This window comes from Saccostrea cucullata, unplaced genomic scaffold (genome assembly GCF_032062105.1).
Source record: "Saccostrea cucullata isolate Sc308-1 unplaced genomic scaffold, CSIRO_AGI_Scuc_v1 ctg1102, whole genome shotgun sequence".
Classification (NCBI taxonomy): domain Eukaryota; kingdom Metazoa; phylum Mollusca; class Bivalvia; order Ostreida; family Ostreidae; genus Saccostrea; species Saccostrea cuccullata.
Window position 1 is genome coordinate 316,774 of NW_026929005.1, and position 20,727 is coordinate 337,500.

Consider the following 20,727-nt stretch of genomic DNA (forward strand, 5'->3'; position numbering starts at 1 on the left):
CACTGGTCCGCCCTTGTTTTCTTTTTAGGTGTCTGTTGGTTAAGACGAGTCTAGAATCGTTGATGCTTTATCTCTCTGCATTCATATAACATTTTTTTATCTCTGATTTCTTTAAAAATGTACAACAAAGGGGACCACTGGTCTCCATATTTATGTACAATACAAGGTGACCTCTGGTCCCCCTTGTGATGTAAAATATAGTGTGACCTAAGGTCCTCATAATGATCTACAACATAGGGTGACCTCTGACCCCCTATTGATGTATAAGGTGACCTCCGTTTCCCCTTATGATGTACAATATAATCTGACGTCTGCTTTTGTACAGTATAAGGTGACCTATGGTCCCCTTTCTGTTGTGCAATACAAAGATGACCATAAGTCTCCATAATGAAATAACATATAAGGTGACCTTTGGTCAACTTATTGCTGTACAATATTAGTTTACCTCTGGTCCACCTAGTAACGAACGATAAACTGAACTGAAGGCTCTGTCCCCCTACTGATGTCAATATAACGTGACCTCTGGTCCCCCTACTGTTATCTCCTACTGATGTACAATATAAGGTGTCCTTTCGCCCTCCTAATGTTGTACAATATAAGGTAACCCCTGGCCCCCTACTGTTGTACTATATAAGGTGACCCTTGGTCCCCCTACTTTTGTAAAATTTAAGGTGACCCCTGGTCCCCCTACTGATGTTCCTTACTTATGTACAATATGAGGTGACCTCTGTTCCCCCTACTGATGTACATAAAAGGTGTTCTATGGTCCCACTACTGATGTACAATATGAGGTGACCTCTGGTCACCCTACTGGTGTACAAACTAAGAAACCCCTGGTCCCCCTACTGATGAATAATATAAGGTGTCCTTTGGTCCCCCTACTGATGTCCCCAACTTATGAACAATATAAGATGTACCCTGGTCACCCTGTTGTTGTACAATATAAGAAGTCCTATGGTCCCCCTACTGATGTACAATATAAGATGACCCTGGTCCCCCGTCTGATGTATAATATAAGGTGTCCTCTGGTCTCCCTACTGATGTACAATATAAGGTGACCCCTGGTCCCCCTACTCATGTACAATATAAGATGTCCCCAGGTCTCCCTACTGGTGTACAATAAAAGATGTCCCCTGGTTCAACAACTGATGTACAATATAAGGTGTCCTCTGGTCCCCCTACTGATGTACAATATAAGGTGCCCTCTGGTCCCCCTACTGATGAACATAATAAGGTGTCCTCTAGCCCCCCTACTGATGTACAATATAAGGTGACCCTTAGTCCCCCTACCAATGTACGATATATGGTGTCCTCTGGTCCCCCTACTGACATACAATATAAGGTTACCTCTGGTCCCCCTATTGATATACAATATAAGTTGACCTCTAATCCCCCTACTGATGTCACCTACGATAAGGTGTCCTCTGGTCCCCTTATTGATCTAAAGTGTAATATTAGGTGTCCTCTGGTCCCTCTACTGATGTACAATATAAAGTGTTCTCTGGTCCCCCTACTGATGTACAATATAAGGTGACCTCTGGTCCCCCTACTGATGAACAATACAGGGTTACCTTTGGTCCCCCCTATTGATCTAAAGTGTAATATTGAGTGTCCTCAGGTCCCCTACTGATGTTCAATATAAGGTGACCACAGGTCCCCTACTGATGTACAATAAAAGGTGACCTCAGGCCCCCCTACTGAAGTCCCCTACTGATGTTAAATATAAGGTGTCCTCTGGGTCCCCTACTGATGTCCCCCTACTGATGTACAATATAAGGTGACCCCTAGTCCCCATACCAATGTACGATATATGGTGTCCTCTGGCCCCCCTACTGATGTACAATATAAGGTTACCTCTGGTCCCCCTATTGATATACAATATAAGGTGACCTTTAGTCCCCCTACTGATGTACAATAAAAGGTGTCCTCTGGTCCCCCTATTGATCTTAAGTGTAATATAAGGTGTGTTCTGGTCCCCCTACTAATGTACAATATAAGATGACCTCTGGTCCCCCTACTGATGTACAATACAAGCTTACCTCTGGTCCCCCTATTGATATAAAGTGTAATATTAAGTGTCCTCTGGTCTTCTACTGATGTTCAATATAAGGTGACCACAGGTCCCCTACTGATGAACAATATATAAGGTGACCTCTGGTCCCCCTACTGATGCCCCCTACTGATGTACAATATAAAGTGCCCTCTGGTCCCCCTATTGATTTAATGTATAATATTAGATGTCCTCTGGTCCCCTACTGATGTTCAATATAAGATGACCACAGGTCCCCCTACTGATGTACAATATAAGGTTGCCTCTGGTCCCCCAAATGATGTACAATATAAAGTGACTCCTGGTCCCCCTATTGATGTACAATTTAAGGTGACCTCTGGTCCCCCTACTGCTGTACAATATAAGGTGACCTCTGGTCCCCCTTCTAATGTACAATATAAGGTGACCTCTGCTCCCCCTTCTGATGTCCCCTACTGATGTACAAAATAAGGTGACATCTAGTCCCCCTACTATAGCTAATGTACAATATAAGGTTGACTCGAGTCCCCCAACTGATGTACAATATAAGGTTACTCCTGGTCCCCCAAATGATGTACAACAGAATAAGGTGACCTCTGGTCCCCCTACATATGTACAATTAAAGGTGACCTCTGCTCTACTACTGATGTCCACTACTGATGTACAGTATAAGGTGACCTCTGGTCCCCCTACTGATGTAAAATAAAAGGTGACTCCTGGTCCCCCTGCTGATGTACAATATAAGGTTGCCTCTGGTCCCCCAATTGATGTACAATATAAGGTGACTCCTGGTCCCCCTACTGATATACAATATAAGGTTATCTCTAGTCCCCCAACTGATGTACAGTATAAGGTGACCTCTGGTCCCCCTACAAATGTAGAATTAAAGGTGACCTCTGCTTTCCTACTTATGTCCACTACTGATGTACAGTATAAGGCGACATCTGGTCCCCCTACTGATGTACAATAAAAGGTGACTCCTGGTCCCCCTACTGATGTACAATATAAGGTGACCTCTGGCCCCCAACTGATGTACAATATAAGGTGACCTCTGGCCCCCAACTGATATACAATATAAGGTTACCTCTGGTCCCCCAAATGATGTACAGTATAAGGTGACCTCTGGTCCCCCTACATATGTAGAATTAAAGGTAACCTCTGATCTCCTTCTGATGTCCACTACTGATGTACAGTATAAGGTGACCTCTGGTCCCCCTACTGATGTACAATTTAAGGTGACCTCTGGTCCCCCTACTACAGCTAATGTACAATATAAGGTTGCCTCTGGTTCCCCAAATGATGTACAATATAAAGTGACTCCTGGTCCCCCTATTGATGTACAATTTAAGGTGACCTCTGGTCCCCTATACTGATGTACAATTTAATGTGTCCTCTGGTCCCCTACTGATGTTCAATATAAGGTGACCTTTGGTCCCCCTACTTATGTACAATATAAGGTGACCTCTGCTCTCCCTACTGATGTACAATATAAGGTGACCTTTGGTCCCCTTATTGATGTACAATATAAGGTGAACTCTGGTCCCCCTACTTTAGCTAATGTACAATATAAGGTTGCCTCTGGTCCCCCAACTAATGTGCAATATAAGGTGATTCCTGGTCACCCTATTGATGTAGGCTATAAGGTGACCTCTGGTCCCACTAATGATGTACAATATAAGCCGTTCTCTAGTCCCCTTACTGTTGTCCCCTACTGATCATGATGTACAATAAAAGGTGACCTCTGATCCCCCTACATATGTAGAATTAAAGGTGATCTCTGCTCCCTCTACTGATGTACAGTATAAGGTGACCTCTGGTCCCCCTACTACATGTACAGCTGATGTACAAAATAAGGTTGCCTCTGGTCCCCCAAATGATATACGAAATACGATATAAAGTGACTCCTGGTCCCCCTATTGATGTACAATTCAAGGTGACCTCTGGTCCCCCTACTGCTGTACAATATAAGGTGACCTCTGGTCCCACTTCTTATGTACAATATAAGGTGACCTCCTACTGATGTCCCCTACTGATGTACAGTATAAGGTGACCTCTGGTCCCCACCACTGACGTACAATTTAAGGTGACTACTGGTCCCCCTACATATTTAGAATTAAAGGTGACCTCTGGTCCCCCTACTGATGTAGAATATAAGGTGTTCTCTGGCCCCCTTTCTGTTGTCCCCTACTTAGGTACAATATAAGGTGTCTTCTGATCCCCCTACATATGTAGAATTCAAAATGCCCTCTGGTCCCCCTACTGATGTAGAGTATAAGGTGCCCTCTGTTCCCCCTACTGATGTACCCTTCTGATGTACAGTATAAGGTGACTTCTGGTCAACCTAATGATGTATTATATAAGGTGACACACTGGTCCTCTAACTGATGTACAATACTAGGTGTCCTCTGTTCCCCCTACTGATGTACATTAAGGTGTCCTCTTGTTCCCCTACTGATGTACAGTTTAAGGTGACCTCTGGTCCCCCTACTTATGTACTATATAAGGTGACCTTTGCTCTCCCTACTGATGTCCCCCTACTGATGTACAATATAAGGTGACCTCTGGTCCCCCTACTGATGTACAATATTACTTGTTCTCTGGTCACCTTACTTTTGTCCCCTGCTGATGTGTACTATAACGTTACATGGAATAAAATCATAGGGGAGACCACAGGTCACCTAACGTAATCCATAAATGTTAAACGCTTATATATCATATATCGCATAAAATTGCAGTTAATGTTGCTCAGCACCCACCCTCCATCCTCTCTATCTTTTCTAATACCCATCAGATGGTTATTCCTTTTAAAAAGTTGTTTGTTTTACACTTTAAAGGCTTCACAGTATTACGATTTATTCTATTTTCACTTTACGTATGCAACGAACTACATTTTGTAGCGGAGTAAACAGGCCCGATAGTCGTGAACTGAGCAGGGGACCTCAGGTCCTAGTTCAGCGTACGTTTTATCCTTCTGCAAATTAGGTATGAAATAGAAAAAAATTCGAGTTTTCTCATTTTTATTCAAATCTTTATCAATTTTACAGACATTTTCTTACAAAAAAAAAGATAAAACATAAGCTTGCCTATCGACCACATTTATACATTTCAATCACTAGCGTGAGATGCATCTTTTGTGTAAAAATCTTAGATAGGCAAGCGTGTGCTCTCTCTTTTCCGAAGAGAAATATACCACCAGAATTGAAAATATTCAAGAAAACGTCCTATTTCTGCACTCGTTTGTGGCCTCTATTTATTCTTTGAATCAAAAATAGTGCTGGTTTTAAAACAAGCATTAATTAATTTTCTTAAATCATCTCTAGCCTTGTTTAGCTGAACAGAGTTCTGTTATCTTTAAAATTTATCTTTGTCAAGCCTTTTTGACTTTGCTGTGGTTGAATGACAATTGATAATAAAATAGTTAGTCATTGATCACAAGAACTATGCGTGTTTCTGTGTTGTCTTGTTCAAGCAAGTCCTTAGTTTGTACAAATACTTCATTTTATGACCATTTAACTCGAATACTGTTCATTATCTCAATATGTCTGCTTCCAGCCCCGCTTCGAATTGAGAATCTTTTTTTTATTATTATTATTTAAAGTACCTATGTTCTTAAAACAAATAAAAAAAACGTTAATAAGATGTAATTTAAACAAATTTGACAAAAAAACATGTTCTTGAAGACGGTTTGTGTCACTCTACACAAGAATATAATTTGAAGTGTAGTAAAAAATACTACAGTGAAACCTGTCTTATCCGACATGCACTGGGAGACAGGATGCCGGATTACACTGTGGAAATAAACATGGAAACAGTAAAATGGGTACTAAATTAAATGTCGGAATCCACAGTATGTCGGATTACACAGGTGTCGGATTAGACAGTTTCCACTGTATTTTCATTGTCGTAATGATGAGAAAATTAGTTACAATGATTGTATGATTCCATCAACATACAAAAATATACAGATACCTGAATATGAAATTACCGAGAAAATAAGATTCTTGAAATCAGGTTAAATCTTATCAAGATACACATTAACCCCGTTACCCCACGGTCCAAGGAGCCATAATTACCTCAAAATCAGCTTTAATATAGATTTTGATCATAAAATTTCAACCTTTGTGCAGAGATTTCTATGTTTTAAATTATGTTTAACTTGCACATTTTCTTACCTATTGCTATCGTTGCGATTGATTAATCGGTTAACTGGTCACAAATTGCTATAATTTCTATTAAAAATGTAAAACAGTGACCAACCAAATTAAAAGAAATGTGCTTATAGAAATAAATATACAGAATATATTTACCATCAGTAAATAAACACAAGGTTGTCTGCATAAATACAATTGGCACTATTGATCCATTGTATCAAAAAATATATTAAAGCTAATCTGGAGGTAATTATGGCTCTTCAGACCGTGGGGTAATTAGGTAATTGGTCGGTTTGTGTTGTGCTAATTAAAAGCCTCAAAATGACTCATTTTGCTAAATCATTTCAATGTTTTTATTCAAAATTTACTTTGTCAATTGTGGGTCTGTATTTTAAAAGAGGAGTTATATTAAGTTTCATTGTGTTTATCTTGTCTTTTGGCTTGTATATCCCTGACTGTGGATAATGAGGTGTGAACTATGACATGTAGTATTTCATAATAAATAATTCTAATCTAGACAAACGATATCAAAGAACAATTGACAACTCTCAAAACAATTGCATGTATATCAAGTTGAGCATAGAAAGAAAATGTATTATTAGTTACAGTGTATATTAAAAGGTACATATGTACATTGATTTGCCATAGCCATTACTAAGAACTGTTATCAAGCTTGTAAATAATTAAAACACGGAGATCGTGTATATCATTACGCATACTGCCAACACGCGGAAAAACCAAATACTTGTAAATCATGCACAGTAAAATATTTTTAAAAATCTGTGAAAAGCAAAGGTTTTTTAAAAGAGGTTCAAATCCAAGCTGCGTGAATACATTCCAACTTCAGAGGATATCAATATTACTACATAATTTTTATAATAATAATAATTTTTTTTTCTGCATTGATATTTGGGGATGGAAGAAAATTTTAAGTAATCGATTATAAATCGAATCGATTATCAATCGATTAATTTGACTAAAGTAATTGATTACGATCAATTACGTGACATAACTGATTGTAATCGATTATTAATTAATTACACAAAATTTCTCTAAGTAATCGATGATTAATCGATTACATTTTTTCAGTGATTTTCAGTAATTATGCCCATGCCTGATCCATGACATAGAACATATGAGAGTATGGTAGTGAGAGTTCATGTATCTAATTGATCATAAGAACCCTTGTGTCGACTATAAAAGGGAGCAACACTTAATTACGTATCACTCTTTACTTTGAGAGTCAGGGATTTGATTTTTTTCTCTTGTACTGCTTGGTTCTATAGCTATTAAAATTAGTAGGTTTATCGTCCTTTTGCCGATGGAGCCAGTTGCAGATCCCTGACCAACGTCTCAAAATATTTTAAAGTGCTGACATAAGTTGTACGTTCATAAAATTTAGCATGTACAATGCTTGTCAAAGAATATTAAAACCAGTATTGCAAACAACTTGAATTAGATCACTGACATGTTTGACCTACTTTGCCAAGAAAGCACAAGGGATTTTTTAAAATTAATTTTATTACTTTTTATTTTGAGATGTAAGATATTGTTTTTTTTTTTAAGCTTATGCATTTTCAAACACAGTGAATGCCTTAAATCTGTGTGGTAATCGGGAACACATAATGTTATATCTAAATACTGAAAAAAAAAATCCATACGATGTATTACGTTAACTGACAATTGCAGGAAAAACAGAATGAAACATATAGGGGGACTGTAAGAAAACACTTATCTATAAAAGGAATTATAGTTACAGCTATTTCCAGTAATTTTCATTTACTAATTATCAATTTGAAGGTCAGAGAACCATATCATCTTTGACTGTCAATCCCTTAGTAGTCTTTATAAAACAGAAGGATATGGAGATAACGAACAGTATTCAATATCAAACCATTAAACAATACAAAAAATAGGAGCAGAGCAAACAGGGACCTCCGAAACATCAGAGGTTGGATAAGGTGCTATGGAGGATTGAGCATCCCCTGCTGACCGGTCACACCCGCCGTGTGCTCCTTGTCATGATCAAGCAATAACGGAAAAATCCGTTGTCAATTCAGTGTATAAATAATGGACCAGCAATTAGTATGAAAAACGTCAGTCAGCATTTGACTCAAAGATAAATTGTATATGTTGACAACGTCATTGTATCGAACGTAAAACTTACGAAACGACTTTAAACGAATCTGCTGATATTCTTGTTTAATCAACTTGCATGTCAATAATTTACCTCGTTTTAGAAATCGTTCATACGTAGAGCGTGATCTTGCGTATCGAATCAACTGAGATATATATACTCTGTATGCAGGTTATGAAGGTATATTGCTGCATAAGTAAGGGAAGTTAAAGAGAGAAAAGGTAAAGCCATCACGTTTATCATATAGCTTGGATGTTAGGTTGCCATTAACGTCTTTTTGAAGTGAAATATCCAAGTATATAGTATCACAGATGTGTCAGACTCTGTGGAATCTTTTTTCTCAAGCTCATTGGGATATATCGTATATCATATATCGTACGAATGGAAATTACCATTGTTAATTGACAATACGTCGTCGATATATCTAAAAGTCGAGTTGAAGGCCACAGCAAGAGTTTTCTTCTTTTCGCGCATAAGATTTTGCACAAATTCTGCTTCATATGATTTAAAGAATAGGTCTGCTAATAACGGAGCGCAATTGGTACCCATGGGAATTCCAATATATTGTTGGAATACCTGGTCTCCAAAAACCACATAGGTATTGTCAATCAGAAACAGAGCATCGTGCCAAGAAACGTCAATATTATGTGATATATATGTTGTTAATAGTATGAAGTTGCTCCCTTATCAGTGGTACAATCTTAATTACCCCACATGTAATTCACGATACATTTACCTCCTATAATTCTAAACAAAATACAGGTTCTAGATTTTTTTTGCCCCTTAAGTTGTCAAGAAACTGCAATTGTTCGTAAATTGTCATTGCCGTGTAATGATGTCTGATCTTTCTGTCATTTAAACATTTATTTCAAAATTTGTAAGACATTTTTTGTACATATTGTAGATTAAACATAAGAACAAGAGAGTAGAAATTTGTTTCTGTTTCAACATAGTGAGGTCAAACCATTTTTTTAAAACCGTCTGAACATCAACAGGAACCTTGAATTAGAAAAGCTTGTTGAAAAAATACTAAAACGTCAGAAATCAATTTGAACTTCTTTTTTTTTTTTTACTTTTTCTGTTGTATGACCAAAGATTGTCTGTTTGATTTTCTTCTTTCTCACCTCTTCTCGGTCTATACATGTCTATCTAGCCATCCATCTGTCTGTCAGTCAGTTGGTAGTACAGTTTTCTTGCAGTCAAAATATTCCATTTGGTTTCCAAAATCGTCCTCATTGCCTTGTTTGATTTCAAACCGGTGTCTATCTTGATGACTAAGTTCAAGTTAACAGTTCTTTGTCTTTGATGATTTTGAAAGAATGATCGGTTTTTTTGTTTGTTTCAATAAATGAAATTGGAGAATTTTTATTTTTTGCAATATTTTGATAATGCTATAAAATACCTAAAGGATAAGACATACAGTAAAAACTCGATTAGTACGAACACGGATATTACGAATTCACGGATATAGCCAAGTTATCTTGGATCCCCATCTATATAAATTTAAAGAATTCCTTATACAGATATAACGAATTATGGATATAATGAAGTTATTTCATAGGTCCCAGTGTCTTTGCTATAACCGAGTTAAACTGTAGTTATAAAAGATAAATATCCGACATAAAATTATAATAATTCGGATATTTGATTTTTTTAAATTATGAACAAATATTAATCCGTCTCTTTTGTGTTAAAAATATTATAATTTGTGACAAAAAAGCTTTTTTTTAAAATGTATTCTTCATGATTAACACCAATCTAATTTTTTTTCAGAGATTAACTCAAGCATCATTATAGACGAGGAAAAGAAAAATTCAAACATAAAAGACGTTATCGCAGAAAGGGAAAAAGAATTAAGTAATGATGACCGCTTTAGATTTAAAAACGCAACACTTTATGTTACATGGGAATTGAAAAAGACGGATTCAAATAAAATGGATATTCCTGGTAAGATTTTATTAGTCTTCTTAACTGAAATCTAAATCTCAAGAAAAAAAATTAAGGTAAGAAGCAAAGAAAAGGTACAAAAACACTAAAAGAAAGAGTTATTTAATAGGAGCAAAGGAGAACAAAGACGTGAACTGTTCATCCCATACCTTAATTTTTTTAATATGTTTATATATACAGGTGTATATACATTAAAATCAAAAATGAGGGAAATTTAAACAGCTATCCAAGGACAAAGGCAGTGATTATATTATTTCATATTATTTCATCTACATTGTTATAATTTCAGTTAGACGTTTAATATTTTTTTTTAATTTAGAGCAAAGACAGACCAAATCACAGTCTTTCCATTGACATTAGGAATAATTAATACTTTAAGTTGCTAATCATGTGATATTTCTCTCACAAAAAGTTTTTTTTTTTCCTTTTTGCAATAAATGATGCAATAGAGGGTCTGTTATTTGATACCATCATATTGGCATAAAAAATTGATAATAATTGTCTTCATTTTATATAATATTTCTTAACTTTTCTTATAGAATATAATTCATATATAATGCTTCTTATAAATAAACGTCGTTTTTATTACTACATGTACATGTACATGATAAGTAATAGTGATGAAACATGTTCATTGTACAAAAAATTCTGATCTTTTAAAAGGTTTTCACTGAACCTTTAAATGTATCTTGTCTAAGATTGGAGGCTTTAGAGGGCTTAAAATGTACTTAAATTATTTTCAATGAATAATTTGTTTGTTGTTTTAGGTAACGTTGAAGAATTTTGCGATCATATTGATACGTCTCCCAATATAAAAACAGAGCTAAGAAAAGATGTAGACTCTGAAAAAGAACCAGACAATGATTTTGAAATGGTTGAACCAACAAATAATTCACAATCTTTAGAAAAAGGTATGTCAATAAATTTCCTTTTCCTTTTTCTCAGTTTGATTTAATAACAGTCAGAAATTATCCCCCTCCCGAATTTGCAAACTTTTAAAAATTCTTTTGAGAAAACATAAAACGGGACATTTATGCAGATTTAATTCAATTGGTAAGTTATCTTTCAACTGCAAAGTGTTTGTAATGTGTACGGCTTTTATCGAGAATGGGGTGTTTTTTTTTTTACATTACTGCATTATCTGAAAATAGACATAGGACCTACATCTAATTTAATAAAAATTCTGGTTTTCCTCGACTTTCAGATGTCTTTGATATTCAGTAGACTTAAAACTTATCAAGTATCTTTATGGTAAGTGACAAAAATTGTCAGATATGATAGTTGAAGAAAAGCGATTAAAAAAGAATTTACATCTTCATCCTTTTTGTCTAACTTCACTATTTTAAAAATATCTGAATTAAATTTCTGCCCAATACTTCAACAAAACACGTTTTTGTAGAAAATATACTGATTTTGGCTTTTTTTATGTAAATTGATCATAAACATTTGGATAATTCACTGCAGAATAAAACTTCTAGCGAAAATGTGGTTTGTGGGTGTCTGTATATGAACGTGCACTGTATGTGAGGAAAAAAACGTTGTGCATTGTAAAGTACAACATTAATTTTACTTACAGATGTGATAATGATATAATAAGGGTTTTATTGTACTTTTGGTTTCAAACTTTAAAAACTAAAGTTAAGTGATTGATTGGTATTGATAAACACCGAGTCCACAATATTTCAGCAATTTTTCGACGGAATAAAATTTAATTAATAACTTTTAAATTTTAGGTTTTTTAACAAATCTGAGGGATACCTATTCCAAAAAAGAAGAACCCAAAAGGAATTTTTATCAAATTTGGCTCGGTAATCAAATCATAAGCATACCGTAAATCTGGAAATTTTTACGTCGATTTTATTATAAGCATATAATATTTTGCAAATTTCCACTATTTTGTTTACACTTTCTATTTTTTGAATTGGAAATCGCAAATTTGCTAAAAATTTATCTACAGCAAAAATTTCCAGATTTACGGTATTATAAGCATATAATAAGCTATTTTGTAGCTGTATGAAGCAATAAATTTCATGTAGGATGTACACGTTTTCCATCACGTCACATGTGCTTTTAAATGCATGCAAGACCTGTGTTTATGATTCTATCTTTGTCATGTTTGTTTTGTTTTGAACATATTTTATTGACAATCAAAAAAGATAAGGTTTCAGAAAAATTGAGTTCATATCTTTATAAAACCTCTAGTTTTGGTATTTAAGATATATGATTGCAAACAGCCAAAATGTTTATTTATCATATTTAAGTGAGTGCATTTTTTTTCCCGAAAATCAAATATAGACAAAAAGACTTTCTATCCCTTGAATGTTACCGGATACGGTATTCGTTGGAAAATACACATTTATTGTATTGAAATAAAAGTATTGAAAAGACAATGTAAATATATAAAAAAATATGTTTTAATCTACTCTCTATTGTGTTGTCTTTTGAAAATTTCAAGGCATTTGCTTCGTTTAGGCAGTTTCCCGAGCATTTGAAATGGACAAATGGTAAACACAACACATGGAAAATGGCAGCGTTTGATGATGTTACGGTGCATCGAAGAGCAATTCAGTTTAATTCAGATATAGAAATGAGATCCTAAGAGAATTAAAAATACAGAATAAAAAAATATGAAATACCACCACTTCTTTAGAATACAAATGAAATGGAAATTTTCTAATCGAACAATTCCAAGCCGTACAGGAAAACAGATACAGTAATAGCAAAAGACACTGCCACTGGCACTGGTATTGTCGATATGAATTTGCATTTTTTGTTGTATGATACTGAAAATACTGTCCCTAACTGTCTAATATATATTCAGAAGGTCCCATACGTGTGCGATATTAGTTCCACAACTTCTTGTGTAGAAAATAGGGGAAACTCAGTTTTCATTCCACATAAGAGGACTTTCTAAATTCAAGTAGGAATTATCTATTTTCTTTTTTAAAACAAAGACACTGTTTAGACACATTAAGATTATCTTCTGTGCGTCATGACCCAATAACATTAAATATCATAATTTGAGTAAATATTCATACATCTATTAAATCAAAAGTTGCTATGTACATTGATGAACTATATACATAAAAGAGTGAACATTTTTTAACGCAATGACGATTTTTTTTTCGGTGTAGAACAGGGATGGGATTATAAAAAAGTAATTGTTAATGACTGTAATTAATTACAATTTTGAAATAATTGGAAGCAATTTGTAATTGAACAATTTTCAATTATTTGCAATTGTAATTTGATTAATTACACAGAAAAAATACCATATAATATCAATTACTTTTTCAATTAAATTCAATTACTATATAATAAACATTCATGATATACGTGTATTGTAGCCATTACCTCCCCATTTCACTTTCTTTTATTTTCTTGAAAAACATATCCACAAATCTTCAATTATACACAGTCTTAAATTAATGTTTACAAGCAAGTAAAAGGTTTGCTTTGTTGATAATAATAATCTAGTTTCTTTGTAATCATTATTTAAAATTTGATTTTTGGATTAAACTATGTTTGTTAGGCATTTCTGTTTTTTTCTTGAAATTGTTATGCAATGTTTAGAAATTTGTAAGTGTCCGTCACAAAGTATTTTGATATTACATTAATACTTTATTTTGATACTTGAACTTTAATAATCTATCAATACATACTCATTTGCAAAATCATTTTCATTTTTTACATGAGAAAAATGAAGGTCATCTGTATTTTCCTAATCTCTTGTTATCCTTCAAACAGACTCAACATAGTTGCAATTGTTGGAAGTTTTATTTTCAGTTAATAGTTTATAAGTGTTTATGTAGTGAAACTTGCTTTCTTAACGCATGGTGTACATTGTAAGCTTTAATATATTTAGATGTTTTGGTAAACATTGTAACTTTATTGATCAATTCAGCTTATCTTTTATAATATATTTCTTTTCTTTCAGATAATAAATGGAAGGAGTTTGTTGTATTACATCCTCGATATGGGAATTTGTGTGAAAAAATATTTAATGAAATTATACAAGGTTTTCCAGTTGAGGATCGTGTGTATTATAAAATAACAGAGAATACAAAAGAAGAACTCCCAACATTAATTCTTTGTCTTTGTATATCCAGGGTGGACGATGATATAACTAAAACGCTTTCTCTTGTTGACAAACTTCGTAAGTAGTCAAAAGTAAATATTCCATAAACAATGGTCTAGGTTTTGAAAAATAAAATCAAATGTTTTACAATTTCAACGTTGGATTTAAAATAAATAGTTTGTTTCAATCATCAAACCAATGAATGTTTTGAAAAAGAAAAGGTATGATTGTTCTTGACATTTATTTAGATAAAGTGATAAATGTTCTACATATTTTGAAATCTTATTATGGCTTCATTTGTCAAAAGCCTTGTTTTCTTAAGATTGCCGAATTATTTCTTTTCTCAGCACCCAGGGCGATGCTTGTCGGACTGGAGTGTTGCGAGGAAGGTGTGAAGCCCAATAAGCGTATAAATACAAAACAAGAAATCCATGGCATTAGGGTCATAACAAACATACTGTATAGTAGAGTGAGGAAATATTGTTACAAATGCGATGAAAACATTTCTGCTATCGAACAAATAAAGGATTATTTGAAAGAATTTTGAAAAAAAAAATCATTTTGTTTGTGCATTGGCTGATTTTCTTCATATGCTCATTAAAGCTATTAAAACCTTTCGTTCCTGTTGGATATATTAAATTAGAGCCGCAACAATGTATTTTAGGGAAAAAAGCCAAATCTGTAGGAGAATATACACTGACCCTGTTTACACCTTCCAATGATAAAAAAATGCAAAGAAGAACACTTCTGTATCATTTTTAAATGTGGATTTTGCATATTACTGGTATTTAATCTGTAGCGTGTTTATTCAGATTCGCATATTGATTTAACTGTCAATATTTGTACAAGTATTCGATTTCATTAGTTCTTGAACACATACCCGTATTACATCATAAATCATAATATATTCATAATAATATCCTCTCAAATATACATGCAGAGGAAAGCTTTGTCATTTAAAATGTATTAGGTTGTAAATAAAATGTTGATTCTGGTTGTTTGTTTAATTAATTAAAAATTATTGAAACAACATTATTTTCAAAAAGTAAACCTGGTTTACATTTCTTTTCTCCGGTTTTGCGAAAGCGAGGTGACATTATAAAAATAGCATTCGTTTTTTCAGACTTTCTGTCACAAAAAAAAAATTCTATGATTTCTTTTGTCTAAGGAATGAATTAGAAGATATTAATTTCTACTTGGTGTGATGAAGTACTTTTTTTTTCGGAAATACAAGGTTTTCATTTTAAAACCTGGTAAATCCCACGTACTTCTTTAGAACTGGTGTTGTAAGCAAGGCTACATAAGAGGTGAATAGTTGCTTATATACCAGTTTTGGAGGACATATAAAGCACAATAAAAGGTTAAAGAACTACGAACAATAGTAGTGTTCTCCCGCCTACGTTCAAATCAATTTTCAAAATCTAATATATGTGAATGATTTTCCACATTAATAATCTTATTTACGTGATTTTCCATAAAATATCTTATTTGGGAAAACAAAGAGAGATAACCCCATGATTTTGGTTAAAGTCGCGTTTTTCACTATAGAAATTAACGGAAAAGGGAAAATATTTTCAAAACATCTCCCTCCTCCCATGAATCAAAAAAATCCTTTATACAGGTAATATAGACTGCCATTTCACAAATTCATACCAATGCTTTTTGTGTTTCACGGGCGGAACATATGTTTACTGCCAAAAAATGACAAAGGTTTAATTTTTCACCAATTTCAAAGGAGTTAACAACTAAAACATAGTATTTTATTAATGATATGTCTAATTTCATATTGATAAAACATAAGAAAAGAGGTATTTAAAGAAACATTTATTCACATTCAAAAATATTTTAAAATACGGTGATGGTATAAAGCCCCGTTTCAATTGAAAATATAGTCTACCCCCCTCTTTTAAAGAGCTAGAATAAGGGATAATTAACTATTTTACACTGGTATTGAAATTATTAATCAATTATAATTGAACAGATCCTTTCATTCTACAAAGATTTTATTGCCATATTTTCATTAATATTGAATTAAATAGGTGTAAAATGTCGGCGGGTATCAAGAGTTAGCGTACGTAGTTCTTTTGATTTATTCAGTCAAACTTCAACATGTAAATAAAGTGTTTTTTTCATATTTTGCATATTCTATATACATTGTAAAATAAAGCTGCTGTGTATCGTTGCTATTTCCAAATGGTGTGCTGTTGTTTATTCTACTTTCATATAAAAATAATAAATTGATTCAAAGTTGAAGAAGTTTGGCATTACCTTCCATTTTACCATGTCCATTAACCATGACAATGTGTTCCCTAATATATGAGTGGATACAATGATTTTTTATCCTGTGACTTTCCTTTTTAAGCTTGACCATTACAGCATGCATTAAAAAAAATGCACGCCAACTACTATCACAGGTCATAAAATAAGCATATTCCAAATCAGTTGGTTTCCTGACTGAGTTTTGTTTCGTTTGTTTCGTTGTTAAAATACAAATAAAAAAAGAAATAGAAAGGATACTCTTTGGGAGCAACAAAGTGTCTTCTGTCCGATTCCGAAATTTAAAAAAACCGAATAATCGAGTTTACAAAATGATTTCGAAAAATTTAGACACTTTGGTGGTTAAACCCTGGTCGCCAGTGTGAAAATCCAACTCGCTAACCATGCGCCACTGGGACCTCCACTTCAAATTTTTGAATGCAAATATCTCAACATTGGGTGTTTCGATTCCAAAACAAATTTCATATTTTGCATTCAAAGGATATTATTGAAAAGAGTATATAAAATTTTTAAATCATCTAAAATATTGAAATAACGAAAAAAGTAAAAAAAAAAAAAAAAGAATACATTTAATTCACTTCCGGTAGCAATAAAAATGCTCGAATAGGTGATTCTGCAAACCTAAGTCATGAACTATTGTCTCCAATAAGTATCTCATGACCGGAAATGACGTAATCAATGACAAATTTTAAAAAAAAGGCTGCTCAGGTCAATACCTATCAGATTCCAAAGTTTCGTGATAATGGGCCCAGTCGTTACCGAAAAATCGCTTCCCCCAAAACGGTTAAAATATAGAATATAATGGGAAAAAAGAAAAAGAACGAAAAAAAATCAGGTCTTCCGTTGGATACGAAAGACCTTAATCATTGAGGATGGCTACGGAGGAGAAAGTGAATTTTTATTTCAAAGAGTCAAACGCCGGTCTTAAAGAGTATAGAGTCTCGTAAAGCTACAAATTTACACAATTGCAATTTTTTGAATTTGAAAAATGAAAGTTTTCTCTGCAGTTTACATTCACACGAAAAACAAAATTCTCAGGAAATGTTTCACTCTTGAAGTTATGAAAAATGCAGAATAATTCGTTTTGAAATAATACATTAATACTCTTAAATTATATGCACAAGATTTACATTCACATTGTTCTTTCCTATATGTGAAGTTAAGCAGAATGGTTAAAATTATCAAATATATTCAGAAAATGAAATAAAAAATGAAGGTCAGTGATGTTAATTCTTAGATATGACTAAAATAGTGCAAATTATTAACTAAAATTGGAAGATGTCTTTTCTAGGACCATAATTTTATGTTTTATTTGATAAACTTCCACAATGTGAAGACAGAATACATAATAGTTAAGAAGATGGGTGGATAAGGCGGGTGTAGTGCCTATATTGCAACAGATAAGAAGTGAAAATTTTAATCTCAATTAAATCTAAGTTTTATTTAATATTTCATCTAGCATTAAAGTATTCTTTATGAAAACCTCTAAAATTAAAAAAAAATATCACAAAAACAGAAAATATTTGCCTGCGAAAAAGCTTACACACACCGAAAAGTACAAAAACGACCATTTTCTCGCACTTAAACAAATTTTTTCAATGTGATTGGGTCTTCACTCCATTTTTGTGAAAGATGTTCCTAAGAGTTTGCAATAAAATACACATTTTTTGTTTACAAAAACATAGAAGGAAGACCCACTATACCTTAAAACATGATTTAAATGCCAAACATCAACATGAGCGATGTCACCCCTACTAATGTTATTGTTATTTAAATTCAAGACACGTGGTTTAGGTTTGCCTATTCAAAGGTTATAGGGTAGAACCGGTTTTATAAATAAAATTGGCAGGAAACAGGAAATTGCGATAGTCTGTTTCTTCTGAAAACATGTCATGTGAAAAATGTGTTTCCAGACCTTTCTGAAAGACTTTCATGATTTTCAACAGAAATGGGTGGCTAAAAGGGGGGGAGGGTAAAAAAAATTTTAATACATCTTATCAGAGTGTACTGCAAAAATTACAGCTCAATATATCGACCGATACGCTGGTGAAAAAATGTGTAACATCATCTACACTGACAAACCTTTGTTTGCCTTATATGTCTATTGCTATTAATGCGCACAGAGGATTTTACCACGAGCAACTGACCACTTGTTGATTGAATACGTTTACGCCAAATACATGACTTGTTTACATGTTACTTCGAACACGTGGTTCAGGTCAATCTATGATCATTTCAATGGAGTGCAAAATAAAAAAAAATTCTTATGAACAAAAATGCAAACATTAGAAACTATGAAAGATATCACGGGACTCACGGGCGTTTTTAATTTGTTGTTAACTAGAGAAAAAAAATGGTTTATAAAATGTATACGTTATTAGTGTCAAGTTCAGAACACCAGCACTTCAAGGGTAAGGAAAACGAGCAGCTTCTGGTATGCATTTAAATGGACAAAACATTTTTACATAACTATACTCGTGATCACGTGTGTTGGCCAGGGAGTGATGACAATTCTATTCATCGATAGTACAATAAAGGAATTTGTCAAGCGTAAAATTCCTGTAGTATTCGTAGTAACCCATAATGCAATTCTCATTCAGCTGATTTGTCAGTTAAAGTCACATTGGTGCCTCATTTGCTAATCTGACGCCAAAAATTATAGTCCCGGTTCCCATTTATCCAAAAAGAAATTATAATTCATGACAGCAGAAAATTGCATCATAGAGAATACTTATAATTTCAACTTGAATGAATTCAAGAGAAATCTATTGAAGTACATTTCTACTGAATGAGAAATCTATTGAAGTACATTTCTACAGAATGATATTATAGGGCGGTGAAAACTTAAAAGCAACATAACTTTTCTGTTTACCAGGTCTCCACGTGCTAGTCACTTCCAAGCAATATTTTCGTGAATAATTTACTCTATCTCGCTGAAGTCTCGCTAACTCTCGCCAGAGCCACTGTCAGAGCTACTCTGAACTCATCGTTTTTTAATAATTTGCAGAACACCGAAAAAGAAAAGGTTCCGAACACATTAGTAGGGGTGGATGTAGCGTAGTAGTTAACGCGTTAGTCTTAAAGCAGTATGCTTTTGATACATCGGATTTTTATTGCTACGAATACCATCTATTAATTTTATGAAAGAATTTTTTTGGCGAGATTTTTTTCATAATTTCAAAAAATTCAATAATAAGAAGTTAATTGAAATACCCAATTCACATACTGAATATGTTTTCTTAATATTGGACGCTATAGGCATTTTGCCCGCCTTGTTCACCCATCTTTTTAAATAACTTAAAACAAGCGTTGAATATTCCACAGCACAAAATTACTATTTGAAGCCTGCATATAAAATTAGGAAAATAGGAATCCAATCCGAACAAGACCGAATACTTCAAAAAGGAAAGCAAAATGACTCTTTTCATCTTAAAAACCTTGCGTGATCCGCGCATGGACAGAATGGTTGCAGATTCGCGTTAAAATCAAATAGGACTACTTTTAAATAATCAACTCTGAAACCCTGTATCAATTCATTAATAGAAGTTATTCAATTATTTCACAAAATTTTTGATCACCCCTTGTACAAGCCTTGAAATCACATAAATGTAAACAAATAATTACCGCAATACATCTATATTGTACTGCAAACTGCAACTGCAAACGTACTTGATGATGGACAAATAAACGAGAAATGTTGTCCTAATGCTAATTTTAGTTAGACTAGCCTTAATTCTATCTATGATGCTGAGAATAACTTGGAATATATTGTAGATTTTATCTATGACTATGTACAAGTTTCTTTAAATTTTGTAAATGAGCTAACTTTTTATAACCTACTACATGTAGTATTTTACGTTTATAATCTTCATTAGTATATCATTAAGCCTTGTTTCCTTAGATCAGATATGTTCTTTTCAGAAAGGAACAAATTAGTGACTGTAGTCCTTTACCTACCCAAAACATTTCTTCGACGTTTAAAAATTATCAAAGACTGGATTTTTCAGCAAAGCACTCCTCTGTTTACTAAAATCAAGAAAGGTATACCATTTATTTTAACATCTATATAATAATGTTTATATGATTTGCAAAGAGAGGAGGCAAACTA

The 20,727-nt window shown here is 33.5% G+C and overlaps 1 protein-coding gene across 4 annotated transcripts in view; it reads left to right on the forward strand.

Annotated features, from left to right (window-relative positions):
- LOC134279556 (uncharacterized) overlaps window positions 1-20,727 on the forward strand; it is a 77,291-nt gene that overhangs the window by 41,450 nt on the left and 15,114 nt on the right. For 2 of the 4 annotated variants that reach the window (XM_062761961.1, XM_062761960.1), the window contains exon 2: window positions 20,541-20,660. The exons of 1 other annotated variant lie outside the window; for it this stretch is intronic. In XM_062761961.1, coding sequence (XP_062617945.1) covers window positions 20,541-20,660 — 120 coding nt within the window. Of the gene's footprint in view, window positions 1-10,090; window positions 10,265-11,031; window positions 11,176-11,997; window positions 12,073-14,201; window positions 14,421-14,689; window positions 15,337-20,540; window positions 20,661-20,727 lie in introns of those variants that run through there. One more of the 4 variants, XM_062761959.1, reaches the window with a different exon arrangement.